At 43.3% G+C, this 21,612-nt stretch overlaps 2 protein-coding genes across 4 annotated transcripts in view; one reads left to right on the forward strand and one right to left on the reverse strand.

Annotated features, from left to right (window-relative positions):
- The first annotated feature begins 1,949 nt into the window (after nucleotides 1–1,949).
- LOC115016163 (juxtaposed with another zinc finger protein 1-like) lies at nucleotides 1,950–16,706 on the forward strand. Of its 2 annotated transcripts, XR_003833081.1 has the most exons (6): nucleotides 1,950–2,215; nucleotides 9,883–9,955; nucleotides 11,146–11,342; nucleotides 12,714–12,883; nucleotides 13,883–15,459; nucleotides 15,491–16,706. XR_003833081.1 is itself a non-coding variant. In XM_029443837.1 (5 exons), exons 1-5 carry the CDS (start codon nucleotides 2,101–2,103, stop codon nucleotides 14,057–14,059), a joined length of 732 nt encoding a protein of 243 aa, XP_029299697.1. In that variant the 5' UTR covers nucleotides 1,950–2,100; the 3' UTR covers nucleotides 14,060–16,706. The 2 variants fall into 2 exon arrangements, 1 of the variants encoding a protein (XP_029299697.1); XM_029443837.1 differs by having other exon boundaries at nucleotides 13,883–16,706.
- A 146-nt stretch (nucleotides 16,707–16,852) lies between these two features.
- The window catches only part of tax1bp1a (Tax1 (human T-cell leukemia virus type I) binding protein 1a), a 29,372-nt gene continuing 24,612 nt past the window's right edge, over nucleotides 16,853–21,612 (reverse strand). The window contains exons 14-17 of one of the 2 annotated variants that reach the window (XM_029443441.1): nucleotides 20,982–21,168; nucleotides 20,373–20,581; nucleotides 19,357–19,439; nucleotides 16,853–18,362 (exon numbers count right to left, since the gene is read on the reverse strand). In XM_029443441.1, the coding sequence (XP_029299301.1) occupies nucleotides 18,155–18,362; nucleotides 19,357–19,439; nucleotides 20,373–20,581; nucleotides 20,982–21,168 (687 nt within the window). In that variant the 3' untranslated portion in view covers nucleotides 16,853–18,154. Of the gene's footprint in view, nucleotides 18,363–19,356; nucleotides 19,440–20,372; nucleotides 20,582–20,890; nucleotides 21,169–21,612 lie in introns of those variants that run through there. The other variant, XR_003833033.1, reaches the window with a different exon arrangement.

Consider the following 21,612-nt stretch of genomic DNA (forward strand, 5'->3'; position numbering starts at 1 on the left):
ACGTAATGGTGTTGGGAACTGCGTCACTGTCACAGCTCTGATACACCATGTGCGTATAATGAGTGTGTTTATGTTGAGTGTGTGTCTTCACGTTTGTGTGTAAGAGAGAACATCTGTGCTGGCTGATGAAGTCATTGAATTTCTATACTGTACATGTGTGGACGCTAGATGATGTCATATTGTTTGTGTGTTAAGTACATATTTTCAGCTGTGAATGGGAATTTATTTTATGTTTCTGTATGTTTTTAAATGGTTGGGTAGAAAGAAGGCAGTCAGAAAAAAGACTGAGTGTGTTCCCAGCTCTTAAGGTTGTTTGCTGAAGTCACTGGCCAGTGCTTTATGATAGGTAATTTCAACGCTCGATTAGCAGATCCAACACAGGCCAGCCGGCCAACCCGTGATTTAAGGACATTCTCCTCTCTCTGGGACACACACACACACACACACACACACACACACACACACACACACACACACACACACACACACACACACACACACACACACACACACACACACACACATATAACAAAGTTCTCTCCTCACCACTGAGCCATTACAGGGCAACATTAATCTTTAAACTTTATGGATGTGATAAATGTTGTTGTCAATGGGTTATGCAACTGCTATACCTTAAATACACTACATGTGCAGTTATACTAACTATTGCTCCCAAAGCTACAAACAATGATTGATTTTCAGATTTCCAGATCAAAAATATTAACTCCAGCCCATTACTGTACCCCTTAAAACAAAACAAAAAGCAGGGCATAAAAGTCTTTATATTTTACATTTCATAAACATTAGATATTCAAAGTACGTAAGGCATATCACAAAGGAATTACGGCAGAATTATGTAAGCACATTTCTGCAAATGAATGTTTGGAATAATTGTGATCTAGCAGCTATTTAGATTGTCAGCAAATGTCCAGCTCACAATCAGTCGCTATTCTGGGACCATGATGCTGTCACTCCTAGATGACTCTGGTCACCGCGAGTTCAGTTCCTCCTCCACATCATATCCTCACAGTATCCGGATGACTGCTCAGGCCTATTCTTTGGCAAGCTCTAAGATCCTAGTGCGACTCTTATTTATTGTTTTATTACAAGGTAGTGCTCAAGTTAAGCATCAACTGTGGGACAAATGTATAGTAAATTACCTGCTACAGGTGGGACATGAAAGAAAATGTTCCATATATTTGTGATTTTGCGTACTTATTCCATTTGGGCCTTTACAATGAATGTACATCAAATTAATTCATATTATATTAAATTCACTCTCCCAAACAGTTTTTGGATGACTGCTTCATTTCTCTGCGTACAGTGTTCCACCAAAGACTCAAATCTTTATATATTTGTAGGTTTAAATGGCAAAATCTGATATTATTAAAACCTGTTGCACTGTATAAGTCAAAATTGTTTAAAGGACGTGTGAGTGTAATACAAATATACAGTATATTACCTGTTATAGGTGATCAATATCTCCATACTGTCCATCAGATACAAATGTACTGATATCTATCTATTCCTTATGTATAATTTGGGCATTTATATATATATATATATATATATATATATATATATATATATATATATATATATATATATATATATATATATATATATATATATTTAGATATAACCAAAACATATAATAATGATATAATGATCAATGCTTGATCAATATGATTTGAACAAACTGCTCAAGCAGATCGTGTTCATAACAAAGGCATACACATGTGTTAGCTGCATGGTGTCTATATCACGCATGTAGATGTGCTATGATTTCACTCTGATTGTATTGTCATCAATATTAATAATAATGTCCCAGTGAGAGCTGATCCATGATGATCCCAACAGGTAGGCAGGTCGTGACGTGCACTGCCACCAACCAGCCCTTCCCCTCCTCCCCCCCCCCATCCCCACCCCCACCGTTCCGCCTGCCTCCCAGTTGCGTTCGCCGCTGTCCTGTCTGGCCGCCCGGTGTCTGCTCCGCGCTCTGCGGCGCTCCCACCCCGAACCCGACAACTCTGCCTCCTCGTTCACCTCCCCGGCTCCCGGACCCCCCCTCCACCCGTTGAATGCACCAGCGCCGAAAACATGACGGGCATCGCCGCCGCTTCTTTCTTCTCCAATTCCTGCAGGTTCGGCGGCTGCGGACTCCAGTTCGAGTCTCTCGCCGAGCTCATCGTCCACATCGAGGACAATCACATCGGTGAGTCGGGCCAGAGGGGGGATACGGAGCTAGGCAAGCTAGCTGTAGCTAGCGTCCTAGCTAGTTAGCTGCACGCAAATAGGCTCGGTATGCATTCCGCTATTCCGGCAGCTCGCGCTCCGTCGAGGTTCGTCGCAGTGCGAGTTATTCAGCAGCACGAGACTTTTAATTCCTTTGAAAAACACTGCTTCTCTGTAAAATAAGTGACCTGCTTGTTTTATTTTTGCATTAGCCGTGACAGGTACCTTTCGCAGCGGTAACTCGACTTCGAGGGCCGCGTAGGTCTCATAGGTGTAACTAGCATTCCGGCCAGGCAGCGGTTTCACAGCTAACGCTGCAGAAGAGTCGCTGTGTTTACCTTTCCAGGCCTGATGCGGTGCAGCCGGGGCTCCTCTCACACCGCTTGTGTATTGCCGCCTGTCGCTTTTCTCGCCTCAGGTGTGTCAACACATCGAGAACATCACCTTTTGCAGTGCTTTGTGTTGGTGTGTCACTTAATTACCATTGATCCCATTATCTATTGCAGAAGTGCAATGAACTAATGATATGTTCTTCCACATGCACAAGCTTCAACTTGTTGCACCGCTTAATAGCTTTTCACCTGAAATTAAACCAAATGATAACTGTCACCTGGCACAGACTCGGTTTACCCACAGTTTGACATTAAGGCGGACAAAATTAGCTTCTGGGTCAACACCATAGTATTCAATTAATGCATGTTATTTAGCTATCAAGTAATAAAGATAGGAATATTTGCCTGTATTGGTTGAAATTAATGTATTAACTTCTATTTCACCATCAATGCACGTGACAAATGTGGCCTCTCAAGAAAAATAAAATAGACATTATATTTTAGTCCACTGTTAACTAAACTACCTCTCCTAGGTGTAGGCGCAATAAATAAAATATTATTAAAGTATTTTAGCATTGCCTAGTTATTGATTAGTGAGTCCTTTGCTATAGACATGATATAACAGGGACAGCCATTCAAATGTAGTCTAATTAGTACCATGCAATGTAAGTCTTGTTAAATATTTAACACTCTTTGAAGCGCAGGTCAAACACATCCTTCTATTTTGATCCACTCGGGTAGATTAACCTTTAATCCACCGTCGCAAATTACACTTCAGAACAATCTATGAGTTTTAAACCTCCAAAAAAAAAGCACTCAATAATCTGTGACAAAGTTGATGTGGGCTAATCATTATTTGTGGCGTGCATCCATCCTCGGGAGGCTGTTTAACGCGGCTGAGGCGGTGGGGGTGAGGGGGTAGAATGGATGCTTCATTGAGCCAGTCTCCATGGCAACTGGCTGTCTGCAAAGGGGTTGGGGGCAGTATATTGGCTGAGTTATTGCACACCTGCTGTCTCGCTAACAAAGAGCCCTCTCCAGCAGCCAGCTGCGGTGAGGACACCCGACGCGTGATGTCACATCACATGTAGGACTGGACTGATGTTTATAAAAAAGGGGTCAAGTTTTGTGCGACTGTGAGCTGCATTTCCCAGAGGTGTTTTGGACCCCTCTTCATCCTACCATATGCTAATTAGCAAATTAACGAGGGGGGGGATTAACATTGTGGATGATCATTTGAGTTTTTTACACCATATATATTGTGGAAAATACCCCAAACCAACCAGTAAACAAATTAGGGGTCTCAACGGTTTTCAGGTTTATATTAAATTGTGGCTACAATAATGTGTAGTGCCATGTAGGAACAGGCCTTTTTATGGTGTATACAAAAGTAAGCTATTAAAAATAATAATACGTAGTTAACTGCAGCACAGTGATTAGCGTAGCTCAGCTAGCATAAGTGATTGCGCGGAGATTCATGGGTAACAGTTTGACTGTCATCAATGTTGTGTGAATTAAATGTTATTTTTAAATAAAAAAAATTATATTAGCTAATAATATGTTGTATTCCTGTTACTGTAATGTGTATTTTCAGACATATTTAAATAAAAAGCTGGGAATGCATGAAAAGATATTGTCTTTTCAGTCACACAACCAAAACCCCGCACTGATTTATGCCCCATCTGGCTCTTAGCTTGACTTTTGACCCCCAACAGTCAGCCGAGCGGAACGGTGGTTTCCCAGTCAGATCGCTTGGATTAATGAGTTCCCTCTCTCTTCTCGCTTCATACCGTGGCTGCTCATTAGATCATACACACATTATAATCAATACCGCTCGCAGAACAGTTACCACAGGGGATAAGTGTGACAGATTGGGGGGGATTGAGGTGAGAGTGTTGCAGGAGAAAGAGGGGGCAGTGGCATTTAGCGTTGACTTCCCTTTTTGGTTTTGAAATGGCGCAGCGGTGTGATCAAGAATCAATCAAAGATAAACTGATTTGATCCTCAAAGCTCCATCATGTGAGACTTCATATAAACCGTTAGAGGCTTTGCAGATAACAGATTGCCTTGATTGTGGACCGTCCTGCAGTGTGCAAACAGATTATGAAAAAGCAGGCACTAACAATAAATCCGATAACCCCGAGGCAGGATTGTGCTATCAGAAGTTAACAGCTGTAAAAAGTAAGTCAGTAGGTCTCAGAAATCAATGTAGGCCTGTGAGAGACACACTTGGTCATTATCGTAGACTGTGCTGCCCTCTTCTGGTCGGACACCCTTTGTGCTGCACAGCCACAATAAAATGAAACGGGTTCTGGCCCTCTGTGCAGCTCAATGATCTCACTTTGTATCTCATTTGAACTCTTGCCTACGGAATAGTTGGCAGCAAACAAGCCAGATGAGCCCGTCGTGATCCTTTCCGTGAGAAAATGAAGTCATATGTGGGTCGTTAGCGCTGACCTCATCCTAGAAGAAAGGATAGCAGCCTTCCAATAACATACCCGCACTGTTTAGATTACAGCTGAATGCGAGAGGAAAGGGGTCAGTGCGGTGTTTGGTTGTTGTCGAAGGCTTTGCGCGGTGACTCAAGGTAAGGTCTGAGGAATGTAATGATGTCAGGCTCATCGGCTGCCTGTGTGCAGCGTTGTGCTGTGTTCCCACCTGCACAAGCACATACCTGCCTCTTACCTCAACAAAGAGGAGCTGGGAGGGAGAGGTGGGGGGGGGGGGGGGGGCAGATTGAGATTAAAATTGGGAAAGAGAAGGTTAAGAAAGGAAAAACATGGGCGTGAGCACGGGGAAATGCCAAACATCTCAGCTTTGCTTTTACAGAAGTAACTTTTTCTTTATTTGGGTTTTATAGCTGGAATCAAAGGCTGAGGTGTGACAAGAGGAGTCAGGTCAGCATTGTGTTGTAATAACGCAGTCTCTGCTGAAGCATGCAGATAATTTACCAGCAGTAACTTTTAAATAGGTAATCGCTCAGCCCACCAGCAGAGTTCGTCTGTATGCCTTCATCTGCCTTGGCTCAAAGAAAAGGCAAACACAATACGGTGAAGCAGTTTCTACCTGTCTGTCATTAACAGGTAGGGAAACCCCTTCCCTGCTGCGGTTAGTTTTATTGAATGAAGATATAATTGCACAGCTAAGGAGGTATCATGTGAATTACCAGAATGTGTCTTTGCATTAGGTTCTTTGATGTCAGTAGGTCTGAGCAGTAATTAACTTTCAGGTGAAATTACTTTGTGGATCTTCAAGGGGAAAATGGTTTGTCAATCAATAGACAAGTTAATCAATCTGCAACAATTTTGATAATTGTTCAATCTTTTAAATCATCCAGGTTCTCAGATGTTCTGCTTTTCTTTGTCTTCCATGATAGTAAAATTAGTATATTTGAGTTTTGAATGGTGGGTCAGACAAACGGGGGCACATGAATATGTCAGCTTTGATTCTGTGATCGACATCTTTCACTATTTTCAGATATTTCATAGACAAAAAGATTAAACAAGAAACTTAATAATGAAAAAAATGGTCAGTTATCGTATTTTTTTGCAAACCAACTAAATCTGAATAATTGCAGTTTTTACATAGTAACCCTTTTTCTGAACTTACTTTAGATTATTTTATACGTGTGCTGCCTGCAACTAACAATAATTATTGATTATTTATCTGATGATAATCTGATTGATTAACTGATTACTTGTGTGGTCTATAAAACATCACCGAATACTGAAAACAGCCATCAAATGTCCAAAATATTCAGTTTACAGTGATGTGTGATGGAGAAAAGCTGCACGTCCTCACAACTGAGGAGCTGAAACTATGAAATTAGCGTTTCTGCTTGACAAATGACTTAAATGATTAATTGATAATCAGAATAACTGTTTCAGCTCTGTTGATATGTGATTTTTCATACATTTGCCTTATTGTGACATGAGTGAGTATCAGATAATACCTTTTATTGATATCATGATAATGATGTAAACCATGTATATAGCCATGCCCTCCAGCCCCAGTTGCCAGATTGTTTCCCATCCCACTTTCCGAGGTGTGAGACGGGAAGGGGCGTGTGTTTGTGCATGTGAGAGTGTGTTCACCATACTTCCTAAATGACCTGTCAGGGTGTAGCGGAGCAATTAGTGGATCTGGAATCCCAAACTGGAAACTGCAGGCCCTCTCTTTTCACGCTACACATACATCCGCATGCACACAGTCACACAGATTGCCTTTCGGAAGTCGCAGGGCCCGAGCGCCCCACCAAGCTCTGGGAAGTGTAATTACAGAGAAGTTTGCCTTTTCCCCCACCCATATCCCCCCTGCTCCTTCTCCTCCTCCTCTCCTCTCCCTCCATCCGGTTGCCTGCTGCTCTAGAAACACGTTAAAATGCTCTCTGTGGCTTAATTAGCAGTCTGCAAAACAAGCCATGCATTCTTGGCCTGGTCTCAACACATACACACATGTAGAGACACACGCACAGACTTATACACATGTGCACTTGCACGTGTGGACACATGCACACTGTGTGTATTCAGCAGGGGGCAGCAGTGTACTGCTGGGGAGAGATGGATGTCTGTGTCGAAATGAGTGGAGCGATAGTTGATTGGTTGCTGTTTTTAATGACAGGAATGCTAATTAGGTAGATATTTATAGACCCTCGAGACTCTGAAATGTCTCGGACATGCAGTACACATGCACTGAAACACACACACGTACACACACACACACACGCAGATGGAAAACACACACAGAATAGTGTGCAATGCACCGTGTAGGTTAAATGTAAAACTTGCTAATTAAATCAGAGAAAATTCATGTAGCTTACTGTGTGTGTGTGTGTGTGTGTGTGTGTGTGTGTGTGTGTGTGTGTGTGTGTGTGTGTGTGTGTGTGTTTGTGTTGATCCCCTCCTGCTGCAGCCGTAGGATCAGCACTGTGTTAGCTTCCTGTCCTGCTAGGTGAGCGGAAGTCATAAAGCTGGTGAACATTTACTGCATCTCTCTCTCTGCACCTGGCTAACTCCATTTCCACCAACACCTTGCCCCCCTCTCCCGTTCTCTACACACACACACATACACACACACACACACACACACACACACACACACACACACACACACACACACACTTACCTCATCTTAAAGCAAAAACCTGAGCTCCTTGTTCATCCCAAGTTACTTATTCTGGCATTTCTCTTTCTGGTACTTTAATATCTGGCAGTGTAACATTTGCCTAAATGGATTTGAGCTTCCTGCCACAGTGTTCATGGTTCAGTGGAGTTGGACTCCTGGTTCAACATAGCAGACGGATGATTAGTTTATTAATAAATTAGTCACAACAACAGTTTTGATGACCGATGGTCAAAGTGACTTATCAAGGAAAAATGCAAACCCTTCAGTCGCTCCAGATTCTCCAACGTGAGGATTCACGTGAATTATCTTATCTTAGTCGGACAAAACGTGCAACTTAAAAACGCCACTTTGGGCTCAGGAAGTCATCAGTGTTTGTTTTCATTTTTACCCCAGCCAAGAAGGTTTATGTTTTTGTTTCTGTTTTGTTGATTTGTCTGTTTTTTTTCCAGCAGGATTACGGAAAAGTACTGGCCCGATGTTCATGAAACTTGGTGGGCGGGCGAAGCATAGGCCAAGTTAGAATCTATAACATTTTTGCGTTGATCCGAATCACGGGGCGGATACACAAACTATCTTTCACTTGTGGAAACAGCTTTGGCAGAGGCCCGCGCTCTGCGAGTGCCCTTCTGGTTTGTTTTGTGTTCCTTGTCTTAACACTTACATAACAGTACGGTGTTACAGTTCTGAAAGTATGTAACTGTTATCCATGTCGCCCTGAGCTATTTGGTTACAAAACACACTTTTATTATCACATGTTCTTGTCTTTACTTCTCCTCAGAGTGCGACAGTAGCCATCCTTTTAATATCATCAAACATTTTTATAAAGAGGTCGGACTTCAAGATGCTACTAGCTCTCATTGTCACTTTTCATGACTCAGCCTTATCAGTAGGTCGAGGTGTGTTAGTGTTATTGTGTGTGTGTGTGTGTGTGTGTTGGTGTGTGTGTGAGTCTGTGCTGATGCGTGCGCAGAGAGCTCTGGTCTCTACATCTGAGCAGCAGGTAGGATTATTAAGGCTCAGCTATAAAAGACTGTCAAAGACCACCTCTGTGGACCACCTTGTGTGTGTGTGTGTGTGTGTGTGTGTGTGTGTGTGTGTTTGTTTGCCCCTGCTATCTATTTTCCTCACCTAACCTTTTCACTTTTTGTTTTACATATACTGAAACGTACGAGCCTCTGGTCTACACAGCAGCAGCAGTAGTGTGCATTTTTCTTTTCTTTTTTCTAGGTTGTTTTCGTGTTTGGTCTCCTTGGTGTTCTCCTGCACTGTGGGAAGTCTACATTCTTTTTTAATTATGAGGTGTGAAAGCCTGAAAAACTAAAGGGCTAAGAAGGCCAACACGCAAGCGCACACACACACACACACACACACATGGGATTAGTAGTTGGAAGGAGCGTCCAGGAGTGTGTTGTTAACTGTTGCACAGAGATGATCCAGTTCTTGGGTCTGAATAGCAATACATCTGCTAGCCATTACATATATAGCTGCAATTATGCCTACATGCACACACACTCTCGCAGGCATAGCCATGCACGCCATGGCTTAAACCTACCATTTATTTTTTTTAGTGTGGATCTGAAGTTTACCCCGGTGAACACTTGATGGCACTGGTTCTACACAGATGCACCCACCCGCAGTGTTTTCATGCACACTTGCTCCTGTTTTCCAGGGGGTGGGAGGTGGGGCTTTGAAGTTAATGCTGCTTCCCTCAGGCAGTGGAAGTTGCCTACTGTAGTGTTACTGACCTAGCAAGTCAACTGGAAAAAGCGTGTCTGCGTGTGTGTGTGTTTCAAGTAATACACTGTGTACATTCATCACAGCCTCGAATTTCTTCTTTGCCACATTCAGACTCTGGCGATGATAAATCGGCCTTCGGTCACTTTTGGAAAGGCATTCGTAGTAAATTACAGACAGCTAGGCATAATAATAATTTGCCAATTATGAAAGTATCCAAAATCTATCTGAAGGCTCTCACACATCGTGGACTAATACAGAGAACGCAGTGTGAGAAACATCCTGCAAACTATGAGCCAGTCTGGCAGGAATAATAGATGTATGAGTCAGCTACATACTAAGAGTATTCACGCAACATCTTTCCTCCACAGAAAGCAGTGATTAATCAGTCTCTCTCTCTCTCTCTCTCTCTCTCTCTCTCTCTCTCTCTCTCTCTCTCTCTCTCTCTTTCTCACAGACACAGATCCGCGGGTCCTGGAGAAGCAGGAGCAACAGCAGCCCACTTACCTGGCCCTAAGCTACATCAACAGGTACACGCTCATTCACACAAACCAAAGGTGTTCCGTCTATAGAGGGCAGTATTGCTCCACCAGTGAAAGTCTTGTGTGTGTGCGTGCGTGCGTGCGTGCGTGCACAAATGGCTGATGTCTTCCCATAGACACAGCAGTGAGTCATCCACAGACCAGCAAAGAAAACCACACAAGACAATCACTCCTAAATCCCTGCGCTGCAAACGGCCCAGCTAAAGGCGGCCTTTCAGGATTACTGCGTGTGTTTGTGTGTGGTGAACCGATGTGTCACGTCCCACTTAATGCCCTGTTAAATCACTCCACGGCGCAGCGTTGACAAAGATAACGGTGAAACGGAGAAAGTTAGGTTTGTTTTCTGTGGTAATTGTTCAAGTGGCGAGGTTGTAAATGCCAGACGTATTCACTGTACAATGTTGTGATGACTGTATATTTAAAGGCGCTGTTCATTCAGAAGCTCAATTATGTCTTTGTCAAACCTCCTTCCCTCTCATAGCACCAGCGCACACAATAGCCGTAATAATAAGAAGCTTAAATGAACACAAAGCACAAACAAGTAGAATACAAAGAATACTGCAGTAAATAAGATTTATTAAAGTGTAATTCCAGTGAATCACAGTTTGGATCATCAGTAATAATAACACTACACTCGGAAATGAAGTTTAGACTGAGCAGGAAGCGCCAGCAGTCACACATTTAAATGCACTCCTTGATTTTCAACACAATCTGGTGTTTCATAAACATTTAATGCTTCAAATGAAACAATCCTGTCGTCTTATTTGGTTGTTGTCTCCTGGCGTCCCCCGCCAGACGGGGAGCGGAGCTAGCTAAGCATTAAATACGCAATCCATGATGAAAACCTACATCAAAGTTAATATGAAAAGCTGGTGAAATAAACAAAGTGACAACATTTATTGCTGTGGGTGTAAAGGATGTCACGAGGCTGTGAGAGTCGAGAGATGTTTGGTTTAAGTACCTTGGTAATAAACCAGAATTATTCTTTAAGTTATATATTATTATTATTATCAAAGGGAAACTTTTGATGGATTAAAACAATTATATATCTTTAAGTTTGGCATTTCTGTTTGCTTCCAGACGGGAGGTTTGTTGGTACATTTGATTAGATTCAGGGACTTTACCTTGTCATTGGATTTACTGATGACCCCCTCCGCCCCCTCTTTGGGTGCCATCAGTTTCATGACAGATGCGGCGCGCCGGGAGCAGGAGACCATGAAGAAGAAGGCCACGCCTAAACTGTCCCTGTCCATCACCGGTGGAGTGTCCAGGAACAGCACGGCCACGCCTCCTCGCCACACCAGCGGTAACCTGACGCCTCCCGTCACGCCCCCCATCACCCCCTCCTCCTCCTTCCGCAGCAGCACACCTACAGGTACGACAGGTGTGTGTGTGTGTGTGTCCAAGTGTGCGTTTGCACTTGTGAAGTGAATGGAGGCGTTGAAACTGAGTAATGCAGATGAACCATACTAGGCTAACAGAAGAAGCTTCCAGTTAGGAGCCCATTCATCACATAACAGCGTACTGATGAGCAAATGAAGATATTTCATACCTGGCTACTACCGAACATTTCAAAAAGTAACTTCAAACATATTCACCAAGAGAGCCGGAGCTCCTCTTTTATTTAGCAAACTGCAAATTATTCACTTTTAACCAAAAACTATTATTTTTGTAATAAATTGGGTGTTCTGATGTTTTCATTCTAATATTTTCTCAAAAGATTTAATCAGGGCTAAAACCCCAACCACTGTCATTGCGTGCACGCGTGCGTTCACCCGCGTTGTTTGTGTGTTTTGACTGGGGGCTCCTACAGTGAGCAGACCAGTCAACACTCTGCTAATTACATAGCAGCTGTCACGCTGTGTGTTCGCATGGGGCCGTGTGTTGCACAGCCCAGAAGCAGATGTCCAATTCCAGCCCAAATGGTTCCAAACGCAGTGTTAGGTCTGGGCTTATACACCAGCACGGCTTCACACACACACACACACACACACACACACACACACACACACACACACACACACACACACACACACACACACACACACAGACACATACCAACACACACATCTTTCGACATGTGCCAGGGTGCCATCCATTTCCTCATGCTGAGGTGCAGCATTTCCTGTGAGATGGTGGGGGGTCAGTGGGCCTTTAAGTGTGTGGTGTGTGTGTGTGTGTGTGTCTCTGTGTGTCTCTGTGTGTGTGTGTGTGTGTGTGTCTGTGTCTGTGTGTGTGTCTGTGTGTGTGTGTGTGTGTGTCTCTGTGTCTCTGTGTGTGTGTGTGTGTGTGTGTGTGTGTGTGTGAGTGGAAAATGTTCTGCACTTAGCAAAGCACTTTTTCCAGGCTGAGCAATGGGGATCACTCCCACTTAATGATCTCTTTCTCAGTGCCAGCCCCTGCATTTTGACTCACAAGTGTACACAGATGCGCGCACATACACACACACACACACACACACACACACTAACACACACCACACACACACACACACACACACACACACACACACACACACACACACACACACACACACACAGACTCTATCACTGCCGTTTTGTCTGCTTTCAGTGGCATGTGGGCTGCTAATGCATGAATAGCAGCAGAACATAGAGAGAAGTATTAATACAAAGCCACATATCATTTTCTGTTTGGTAAATTCCCAAGGCATGATGTCTTTTTGGCATTTCCCCATCCATATTTCATCTGGGATGACTAGCGTTTTTTTTGTTCTGCGTGCCTCCAGGCAGTGAGTATGATGAGGAGGAGGTAGACTACGAGGAGTCGGACAGCGATGAGTCGTGGACCACAGAAAGCGCCATCAGCTCTGAGTCCATCCTCAGCTCCATGTGTATGAACGGGGGAGAGGAGAAGCCGTTCGCCTGCCCCGTCCCCGGCTGTAAGAAGAGATACAAGGTAAAGCCGTACCAGAGGACTGAAAGATCGGCCCCGGCTGCGCTGCCATCGGACACGAGGTTTACTTGTTTCTGATGAAGCCCACACTGGAGCTTTTGTCTTATCACATGTCTGGACTTAATATTTGAAAAAGCACATTATAAATCCAGAATGTCATGATTAGAAGCAGTGATAAATATGTCATGGTATATTTGCTTTGGTTGAATTTGATTACGGCTGGTAACAAAAACTTCATTCATTTTGCACCTTTTCAGACCATATAGTGACGTGGGATAAAGTCACATTTGTTGTTGATCTGAATGAGTGTTATCAAACCTGATTTCTCCCCCCAGTGTGTGACCAGGGTTTGGTGCAGGTCTGACATAGTGAAGAGAGGTTTCTATAATAACTATCCTTTCTAAGTACCGGTAAATGTAGAAGTGTTATTAAGTAATCAGTAGTCATTTTATGTGTGGACTCGAGGACAATGAGAAGCTGCTAAAGGCCGAATCTAATGGGGGGGGGGGGGCGGGTCCAATAAAATAGACAAAAAAAAAAAAGATAAACAATTGTATTATCATCCATAAGGAGATCCTTTGTGTGTATAGAGTTACTGCCATTAGGCCAAATTCTCAAACCAAACTGCTGTGTTGAGGCTACTGCTAGCTTAGCTTAGCTTAGCTTAGCTTAGCTTATCTTAGCTTAGCATAAAGACAGGACACAGGATAAATCTGCCAAACAGCATCTTGTAACTTCATTCATTGATGCATAAAGTATTTATTCTACAGATAGTATAATACTAATAATATTAGTGTATCCTGATCTTTATCCGCAGTGTAAATACTGGGTTTAAACAGAATCACAAATAATAGCTGTTTAAAGCATTCAAATGTTGATTTTCTTTCATTCAAATGTCAACGTGAGTTAAGCGCCGAGGCTTCAAAGCATTCGGTGCAGCACCACTTGCGACCCCCTTCTCCACCTTTCGTAACGCATCTCCACTTCCCTGTCTCTTTTCAGAATGTCAACGGTATCAAGTACCACGCCAAGAACGGCCACCGTACGCAGATCCGCGTGAGGAAACCCTTTAAGTGTCGCTGCGGCAAGAGCTACAAGACCTCGCAGGGCCTGAGACACCACACCATCAACTTCCACCCACCCGTCTCCACCGAGATCCTGCGCAAGATTCAGGGCTAGAGCCCCGTGCTCGCACCAATCACGACCCCCAACATAGCCCTATCTTGACTTTCCTTACCCGACCCTGTGATACCCATCCCCACACACTAAAGGATCAAGTGCGTGCTTTAAGTTGTTCTAGTTTTCTTTTCTCATCTTTTTTCTTTGTATGCGTTACATTTATATATATTTTCTTTTCTATCCATTTTCTATCACTTGTATTTTTGGAAAGGAAATCTTTGTAGTATTTTTTATTGTTGTACATTTGCACATTCGTATATATACTATCATGTTATTTTTTTTGTTCTCTTATTGTTTGACTTACATAAGGTGCTAACTGTAAAAAACAGAAAGAAAAAGACACAAAAACAAACGATATGAAAGAAGAGGAGAAACAGGAAGTGATGCCCAGCCCTGCCCCCTTTGATGAAGTTACCGTTAGGACTGATCTGAGTTCAGCAGTCGTGACACTCCCTTTCCGTTAGCTGCAGAGTTCGCTGAGCTCAGATCTGTGCCTTCCTAGTAACTCCTGGGGGGTTTCAGTGCGAGACTTAAGTTATACTTTAAATAGATATATTGCTATATAAACAATAGACAGATATGTATGTGTACATAAAAATATATAAAAGTATTCATGAGCATATACATAAATAGTTACACTTTATTTTCAAGCTTTATTTTATATATTTTTGTCAGCGTTTCTGTTTTTATTTCTATGTATCAGTAAGTGTTCTTCTCATTCCTTATTTGCTGAGACAGCCAGTTGTGTCACCTCCAGAAGTCAAAGTGACTTTGGATTCAGAGTTTTTTCTCTCTCGCCTGAGAGATGAGAAGCCGAGACGCCTTTTCGGTTTGTTCCTCTGAATCGTGCGCGATGTTTTAATGTTGATCGGGAAGGGTTGCTCAGCGCTGAACGTATTTGGAACACGGCCCAGGCCAACAAATCTTAAACATTTCATCCCCTGCGGAAAGCCATCCTTGTATTTCATATTGCCAGTGTTTCCTCATTCAGAGTGCCAGAGCTGTGTTCAAGAGACTTAGCTGTGCGAGCTAAGTTAAGCGTCAAACTGTATTCCAGTTGCCAAGATCTTTTGTTTGTTTGTTTTCCCCCCATGATGTTGTCATCAGCTCTCCACTGCCAAACATTGACCATACCATGTGCCTGACGAGGGGGGGGAGGGTGGGATGATTTTAAATCTCCATCGCACCTCCAAAATAATGTGCGGATGAGTGGATGTACATCGACGGAATGTTTTCATGCATGCTTTCTGTGTCGTAACGAGAGGATGAACGTGCGAAAGAAGATTTGTATTCGAAAGAGATTACCATCTACAACCTGTCATTTGTGTGTGTGTGTTGTGGACGAGAGCATTCCAGTTCATTGAATATGTGTGTGTGTGTGTGTGTGTGTGTGTGTGTGTGTGTGTGTGTGTGTGTGTGTGATGCGTACAGGCGTACAGGCGCCATGCGTGTGTGTTTTTTCAGCAGTGTCCAAGTCATCAGCCTATAGAGTGTTTCTGTGTTCTGCGCGTTTCCGTGCTCTGATCTGTTGTGTTGTCTGTGCCAGGCCGCTGGTTGGACTCCTGTGGAGCAGGACGGCTGGCGGTGTTATGCGTCATGTAGTGTAGCGGTGGCCGACTTGTTGCCCCCTGACTGGGATTTCATCATCCATTGCCTCTTAAGAAAAACAAAAGCCTGCGTGCCAAGACACATTAATTCAGAACATAATTTCCCTCATCGTGCGCAGTTTTTAATCCGCAGATGGCTCAAAGCTCCCTTTTGTTCTTTTGATGGGTACAATGACCTCTGACATGCACACGCCCTCCTGTCCTCCGAGCTGCTGTTGCCATGGAGACCACTGGGTTTAGAGTGGCGGTGAAACAGGCGTCACTTCATTTTCTACATCGTTTTGTTTTTCTGCTATTCATTTAATTCAATTAGGGTTAAAGAAACATTTAACCGCCTAATTAATGTTTGAATATCCTGTTCTAGTTTTAGCGCCTGTACTGTACTTACAATGCCTTCAACGAGTGTGCTACCTAACGAACAAGCACAAATGTGTGTGCCTGAAAGACAGCCATGTCTGTTCTGAAGCACCGATAAGTCGACCAAGATCTCTTAAGTCTTGGTATCAGTTTCAAAGTGCGTCTGTGTGCCGACTACCCTGAAAGTAACCCTGACATAATGGTTTGCGTGCGATGGAAAGGCTCAATTCCTGCCTTTCAGCGTAAGGGAAGAGTTTACGTGGGGTGGGATGGACTCAGACTGAGAGTCTCCCGTTGGAGCTCTGTCAAACACTCGTAAAGCCATCCCCGCTTCACCATGGCAGTAGTTTCAGCTTTACACGTGGGGCCAATTGCAGTATTACACATACGGGAGAGGAGGAGCGGAGGCTGTGTGCAGAAGGAGGGGGACGAGGGAAGGAGGGGAGGGTTTCAATGTACAGTGAATGTATTGTAACGTGTCTGTCGTCAAGTGCTTTTAAATTATATTTTCGTATGTAACGTGGAGACTTAATGTTTCCTTTTTGTATGGGGGGACAACAGGTTCTGAGCAGAGTGACTTGTAAATGATGTCAAACTGTCTTTCTATATAAAAGAGAAGCTGCTTAAATGTAAACAGGAAGTGACTTAAAAAACCCTGTTAAAAAATAAAGTAAAAAGCTGTTGCTCGGACTGATGGTCATGTTATTTCAATTACATTATACAATTAGACATTTCCTTTGAATTGTACATTGTATAGCTCGAAATGACAATAAAGTTTTTTTTTTTTTTGATTTCTACTCTCTCAACAGAATTCGAAGACAACATTACAGGTAAATGCATTAAGACGAGCTTACTTTATTCATAAAGATCTTTGCAGTACACACTTAAAACCACCGTCCTGACATTCTCACATGAAAAAGGGGGGGGGGGGGGGGGGCGCTGCGTGGGACACATGACATACACACATATTTGCATTGTGATTACTGGGCATGTGCAATTTTTAAAGTCTGAATACAACACTATCAGGGGTCACTTTGAAATGACAGAAAATAGACAAGCGGTGAATGTGGAGACACACATAGAAATGACACTCACTCATGATTTGGACCTGCACACAAAGCAATGACTTTAATACATAATAAAAGTTTCTGTAACTTAAGTGTCCTGCAGACTATTTGCCTAAAACGCGACAGTATCTCCGATAACAAAGAGACGAGCCCAGTTTCTTACCACCTGACCAAAGTAAAAACATCATTGGTCCGTCATTCTTTCAACACTAAAACATGAAGGAAGTAACAATGAGGGGAGGCGGAGTCACGACAGTAATTCACAGGTCTCTCCACAACTTATACTTATTTTCATATGTACAGTACATTCAGAATAAAGCCTTATTTAGTGCAGATACATGAAAACGTAGTGCTGTTTTTGTTTAAACCATCCGACGTCTTTTATACAGCAGTGCTGTAGGTTTGGGAGAAAATCGAAGAATCACTTTCCCCATTCAAGTCAAAAATAATAATAATCTCCACTACACCACTCTTTAATTAAATATACACACTCGGGTGATTCTTTAAAACATCACGTATTCAGATCTCACTCGGCATTTACATTAAAAAAAAAAAAGTCTTGGCCACTCGTTGTAAATAATACCCAGGGTAGTTAAAGAACAGGATGAGTTACGTACTAAAATGCTTTCTCGCTCAAGTACCTGCTACAAGTCACTCTTAGCTTGAACAGCTGTAATTTTGTAGTATTGAACACAGAATAAATGCATGCACTACCAATGGTGCTTTAGTCCCTTTGAGCAGAAAGAGAAGCATAGAAATGATACAAAAGCAAAAAAGGACCGTGGCACTTTCTCCCCCCCCCCCCGAGTGGTAACGATCCTTTTTAACCATGGTGTATTGAGGTGAAAGCTACCCTACTTAATGAAACACCTTGGTGGAGTAGCCGCCACAGGACAAGCGTCCTTTCAGAAGTGGACTACATTCTTTCTAACCTTTGTCAAGATTGCAAAAAAGTGCTAATGATTGTATAACAAGACAACTTAACCCAATCAAAATGAACTAATAGCCGACGACACATTTACCCACACGGCGTGTCAGAACTCTAAGTTTGCCCTTTACACCCTTCATTCAATCTGATCGAAGTTGAGCACGTGGCCGTCAAAGTGCGTGAGGACGTGCCTCTCGAAGAGCTGCTGCTCACAGTTGAGGGGGAACTGCTCGGAGCAGACGGGGCAGACCTTCCAGTGGCTTTCCACGTGCTGCTCGAAGCTGCGCTGCTCAAAGTGGGGTGGGAAGATCACCTCGCATAACGGGCAGCGCTTGTGAACACTACTGCAGAGAGAAAGAGAGGGCGGAGGGAGGGGAGACGTGTCAGTTTGGAACACACAGTGGGAACGTGTACACCGACTTATTCTGTATGTTAAACTTACACTTTGCCTTTCGTGGTCATCTAACATCCTTATATGAGAAGTTTCAGCCCTCACTCCTAATGTTCACTTTAGCAACAGCGAGCTAGATGACAGGCATCCAACAGAAAACGTGTGTGTGTGTGTGTGTGTCACATACAGTATGTCATGCATGTACTGTATACATATTGTGCACGTGCATACAGTGTATTCACATATGATTTATAGGTTTTATGCATCGACAATTCCCTTTCCTATTTTGAAATTGTTGCTCTAACTGTTCTGAACTTCTATGTTGTTACATAACATGTTTTTTTATTATTATTTCATACACAAACAGAAATGTAAAGACAGCAAGATGTGCTTTTTAAGAGGCTTCATACTTAAAGCCAGAATTTGAACCCCTCTGCCATAAGCCCCTCCCATCAGAAAAAAGGAACGGATGCAGATTGGACCAAAGTCCCGGGCTACAGAGCCAAGATGAGGTGCAGAAGTCTACTTTTCTCTCAGACTAATTGAATTACAATATGCTTCAAGGGTATTATGGTATTTCTGTCATAATAAAAAATGTGGCGCCAAATATATAGTGCTTTAATTGTGACCATAACATTCGACAAGAATTGACAAATTCATGTATTTCGATAGTATCTGTGGGGTTGAAATTCACCCCTTGGGGTAAACATGACCATGAAAACGGCACTCTCTTTACAGCGTGACGTCAGCCCGCCACCCTGCACTCTCTGTTCTATTGGCCTTGTTTGACTCACCACTGACAGCAGGGTTTGACTGGGCAAAGACATCGCTCCCTAACCTCTCTTTGCTATCTGTTTTAACACATGTCCTTGTCTTTGCTTGTGTAAGCTTGTGTCTTCATTATGTATTTAAGTCTATTCATTAATGTGTGTGGGAAGGCACACTACCTGGAGTCAAAGCAGAAGCTGCCCCTGGCTTCTCTACGTCTACTGGACTGATGATCACAGGACGGCTGAGCCCCATCAGCAGCCTATGAAACACAAAACGAAAGGATAGAAAATGATGGCCATCTATCATCTATCACACACACACACACACACACACACACACACACACACACACACACACACACACACACACACACACACACACACACACACACACACACACACACACACACACACACACACACACACAACCTTCAAGGTTAAAGAAAAGGAGTTGAGAGGACTATCGGATAACTGCGCCACTAAAGATACGTGCTGCTTAGTTTCCATTTAAAGAGCAACACACGGTAAACCTTCCTCACTAGCCTCACGATTCAGTTTGCTTCCAAACAACACAAACACATGATCCCACAGACACTAACGGATCTCGGGTCTGTCCCTTTGCAAAATCTCCCTTAATTACTCTCCAAGCCCTTGTTATCTTCGTCTCTCTTGAGCTCGGAGGGAGTGACGTTAATTAGAGCTTTATGTAAATGAGTTCATAGCTTCATCTTTTAAGGGCAAGCTACCATTCCCTTCATTTCAGTGAGGAGGAGCACTCCAGAGACGAGAGAGAGAGAGAGAGAGAGAGAGAGAGAGAGAGAGAGAGGGATTACCGTGACAGCGATTCTTCGCATGCTGAAAACAAGACGCGAGAGTAGGAAGGCTGGGATGTCATGCATTCATGCTGCTTTAAAATATGGGTACAGTTCTATAAGAGGATATCGGAGATGCTGCTGTATTGAGATCAAATTGATGCTGTGATCACTTATGGTCCTGTCATTTACAAGCATTCTGTCTTTGAGGAGCGGGCAGAAAACAAAAGACGCTTTGCATAATGTGATGCATGTGAAACCTTAATTGACACAGATACTCCAAAATTATTCTAATTTGTTGGCTTGTTAATGAATGTCAGCCTGGGTGTTAGTTTGGCGGCAGTGAGCTCCCATCATGTATGTGCGTTTGTGTGCACTTACATTTTGTGGCTCCTCGGCCAGATTCTCCAGGCTCTCCGGGGGGCTCGTGCTGCGGCAGGGTTGGATGCAGACCACCTCTCGGTCCCAGCCTGGTGCCCCGGGGCCCGGGCTCAGGGGTGTGATTGGCGGTGCACAGGGAGAGGCGCAGGGTGGGGCCTCAGGTGGAGGACGGGACATGTGCTCAGGAGACAGCGCAACATCCACCCGGTCTAGAAATAAAGTTAAAAACATGGGACTTTTATTGACCTGACCAAACGGCAACATATCTTAAAGTGACAGTTCACCCCAAAATCAAATATACATATTTTCTGCACCTCTTCCCTGGAGTGCTATTTATCAATGGAGATTGTTTTAATGTGAGTTGCCAAGTGTTGGAGATATAATGGAACTAAATGGCTTGTTGTGCTCAAAGCGCCAGACTTTCCAGAAATCATGACTCAAGATAATCCACAGACCTTGTTGTGAGCAGCTTCATGTAGGAACTATTTTCTTTTAATCAAACTAGACCATCCACTCACTTCGGGTAAGAGAACTGCCACTTGAAGGAGAACAGACCGCAGAGTCCAAGAGAACATGAAAGAATGACTTAGAAGTTTTACTTCCTCCCACCTCTTGTGGTGTCAGTGGAGTAAGGGTTGCCGTACTGCAACTCAGCAGGCCTGTGTGGAACCAGCGGTGGAGGAGAGGGGTCCTGAGGGTACGGCAGGGGGTAGCGCAGCACCATCGGCTGCCTGAGCTCAGCACCCTGAGCACCAGCTTCCTGCTCCCTCTGCCTGGACACGAAGCTCTGCAGCTCCTGAAGCAGAGACAGAGACACAATCCAGCACCGAGTGTCACCGCACCTCACAGGGATACATACATACATACATACATACATACATACATATTGTAGTATATAAGTATATATATATATATATATATATATACAGTATATATATATATATATAGTCTCGTCTCTCTCTCCTCTCTTCTCTCTCTATCCTCTCTCTCTCTCTCTCTCTCTCTCTCTCTCTCTCTCCCCCGTCTCTCTCTCTCCCCCGTCTCTCTCTCTCTCTCTCTCTCTCTCTCTCTCTCTCCCCCCCCCCCTCTCTTCTATCTCTATATATATAACACACGATATAATAGACACACCATATATAATATATATATATATATATATATACACACATATATATAATATACACACATATATATATAGATATATATATATTATATAGAAACCATTATATATATAGATATA

The sequence above is a fragment of the Cottoperca gobio genome, chromosome 11 (assembly GCF_900634415.1).
Source record: "Cottoperca gobio chromosome 11, fCotGob3.1, whole genome shotgun sequence".
NCBI lineage: Eukaryota > Metazoa > Chordata > Actinopteri > Perciformes > Bovichtidae > Cottoperca > Cottoperca gobio.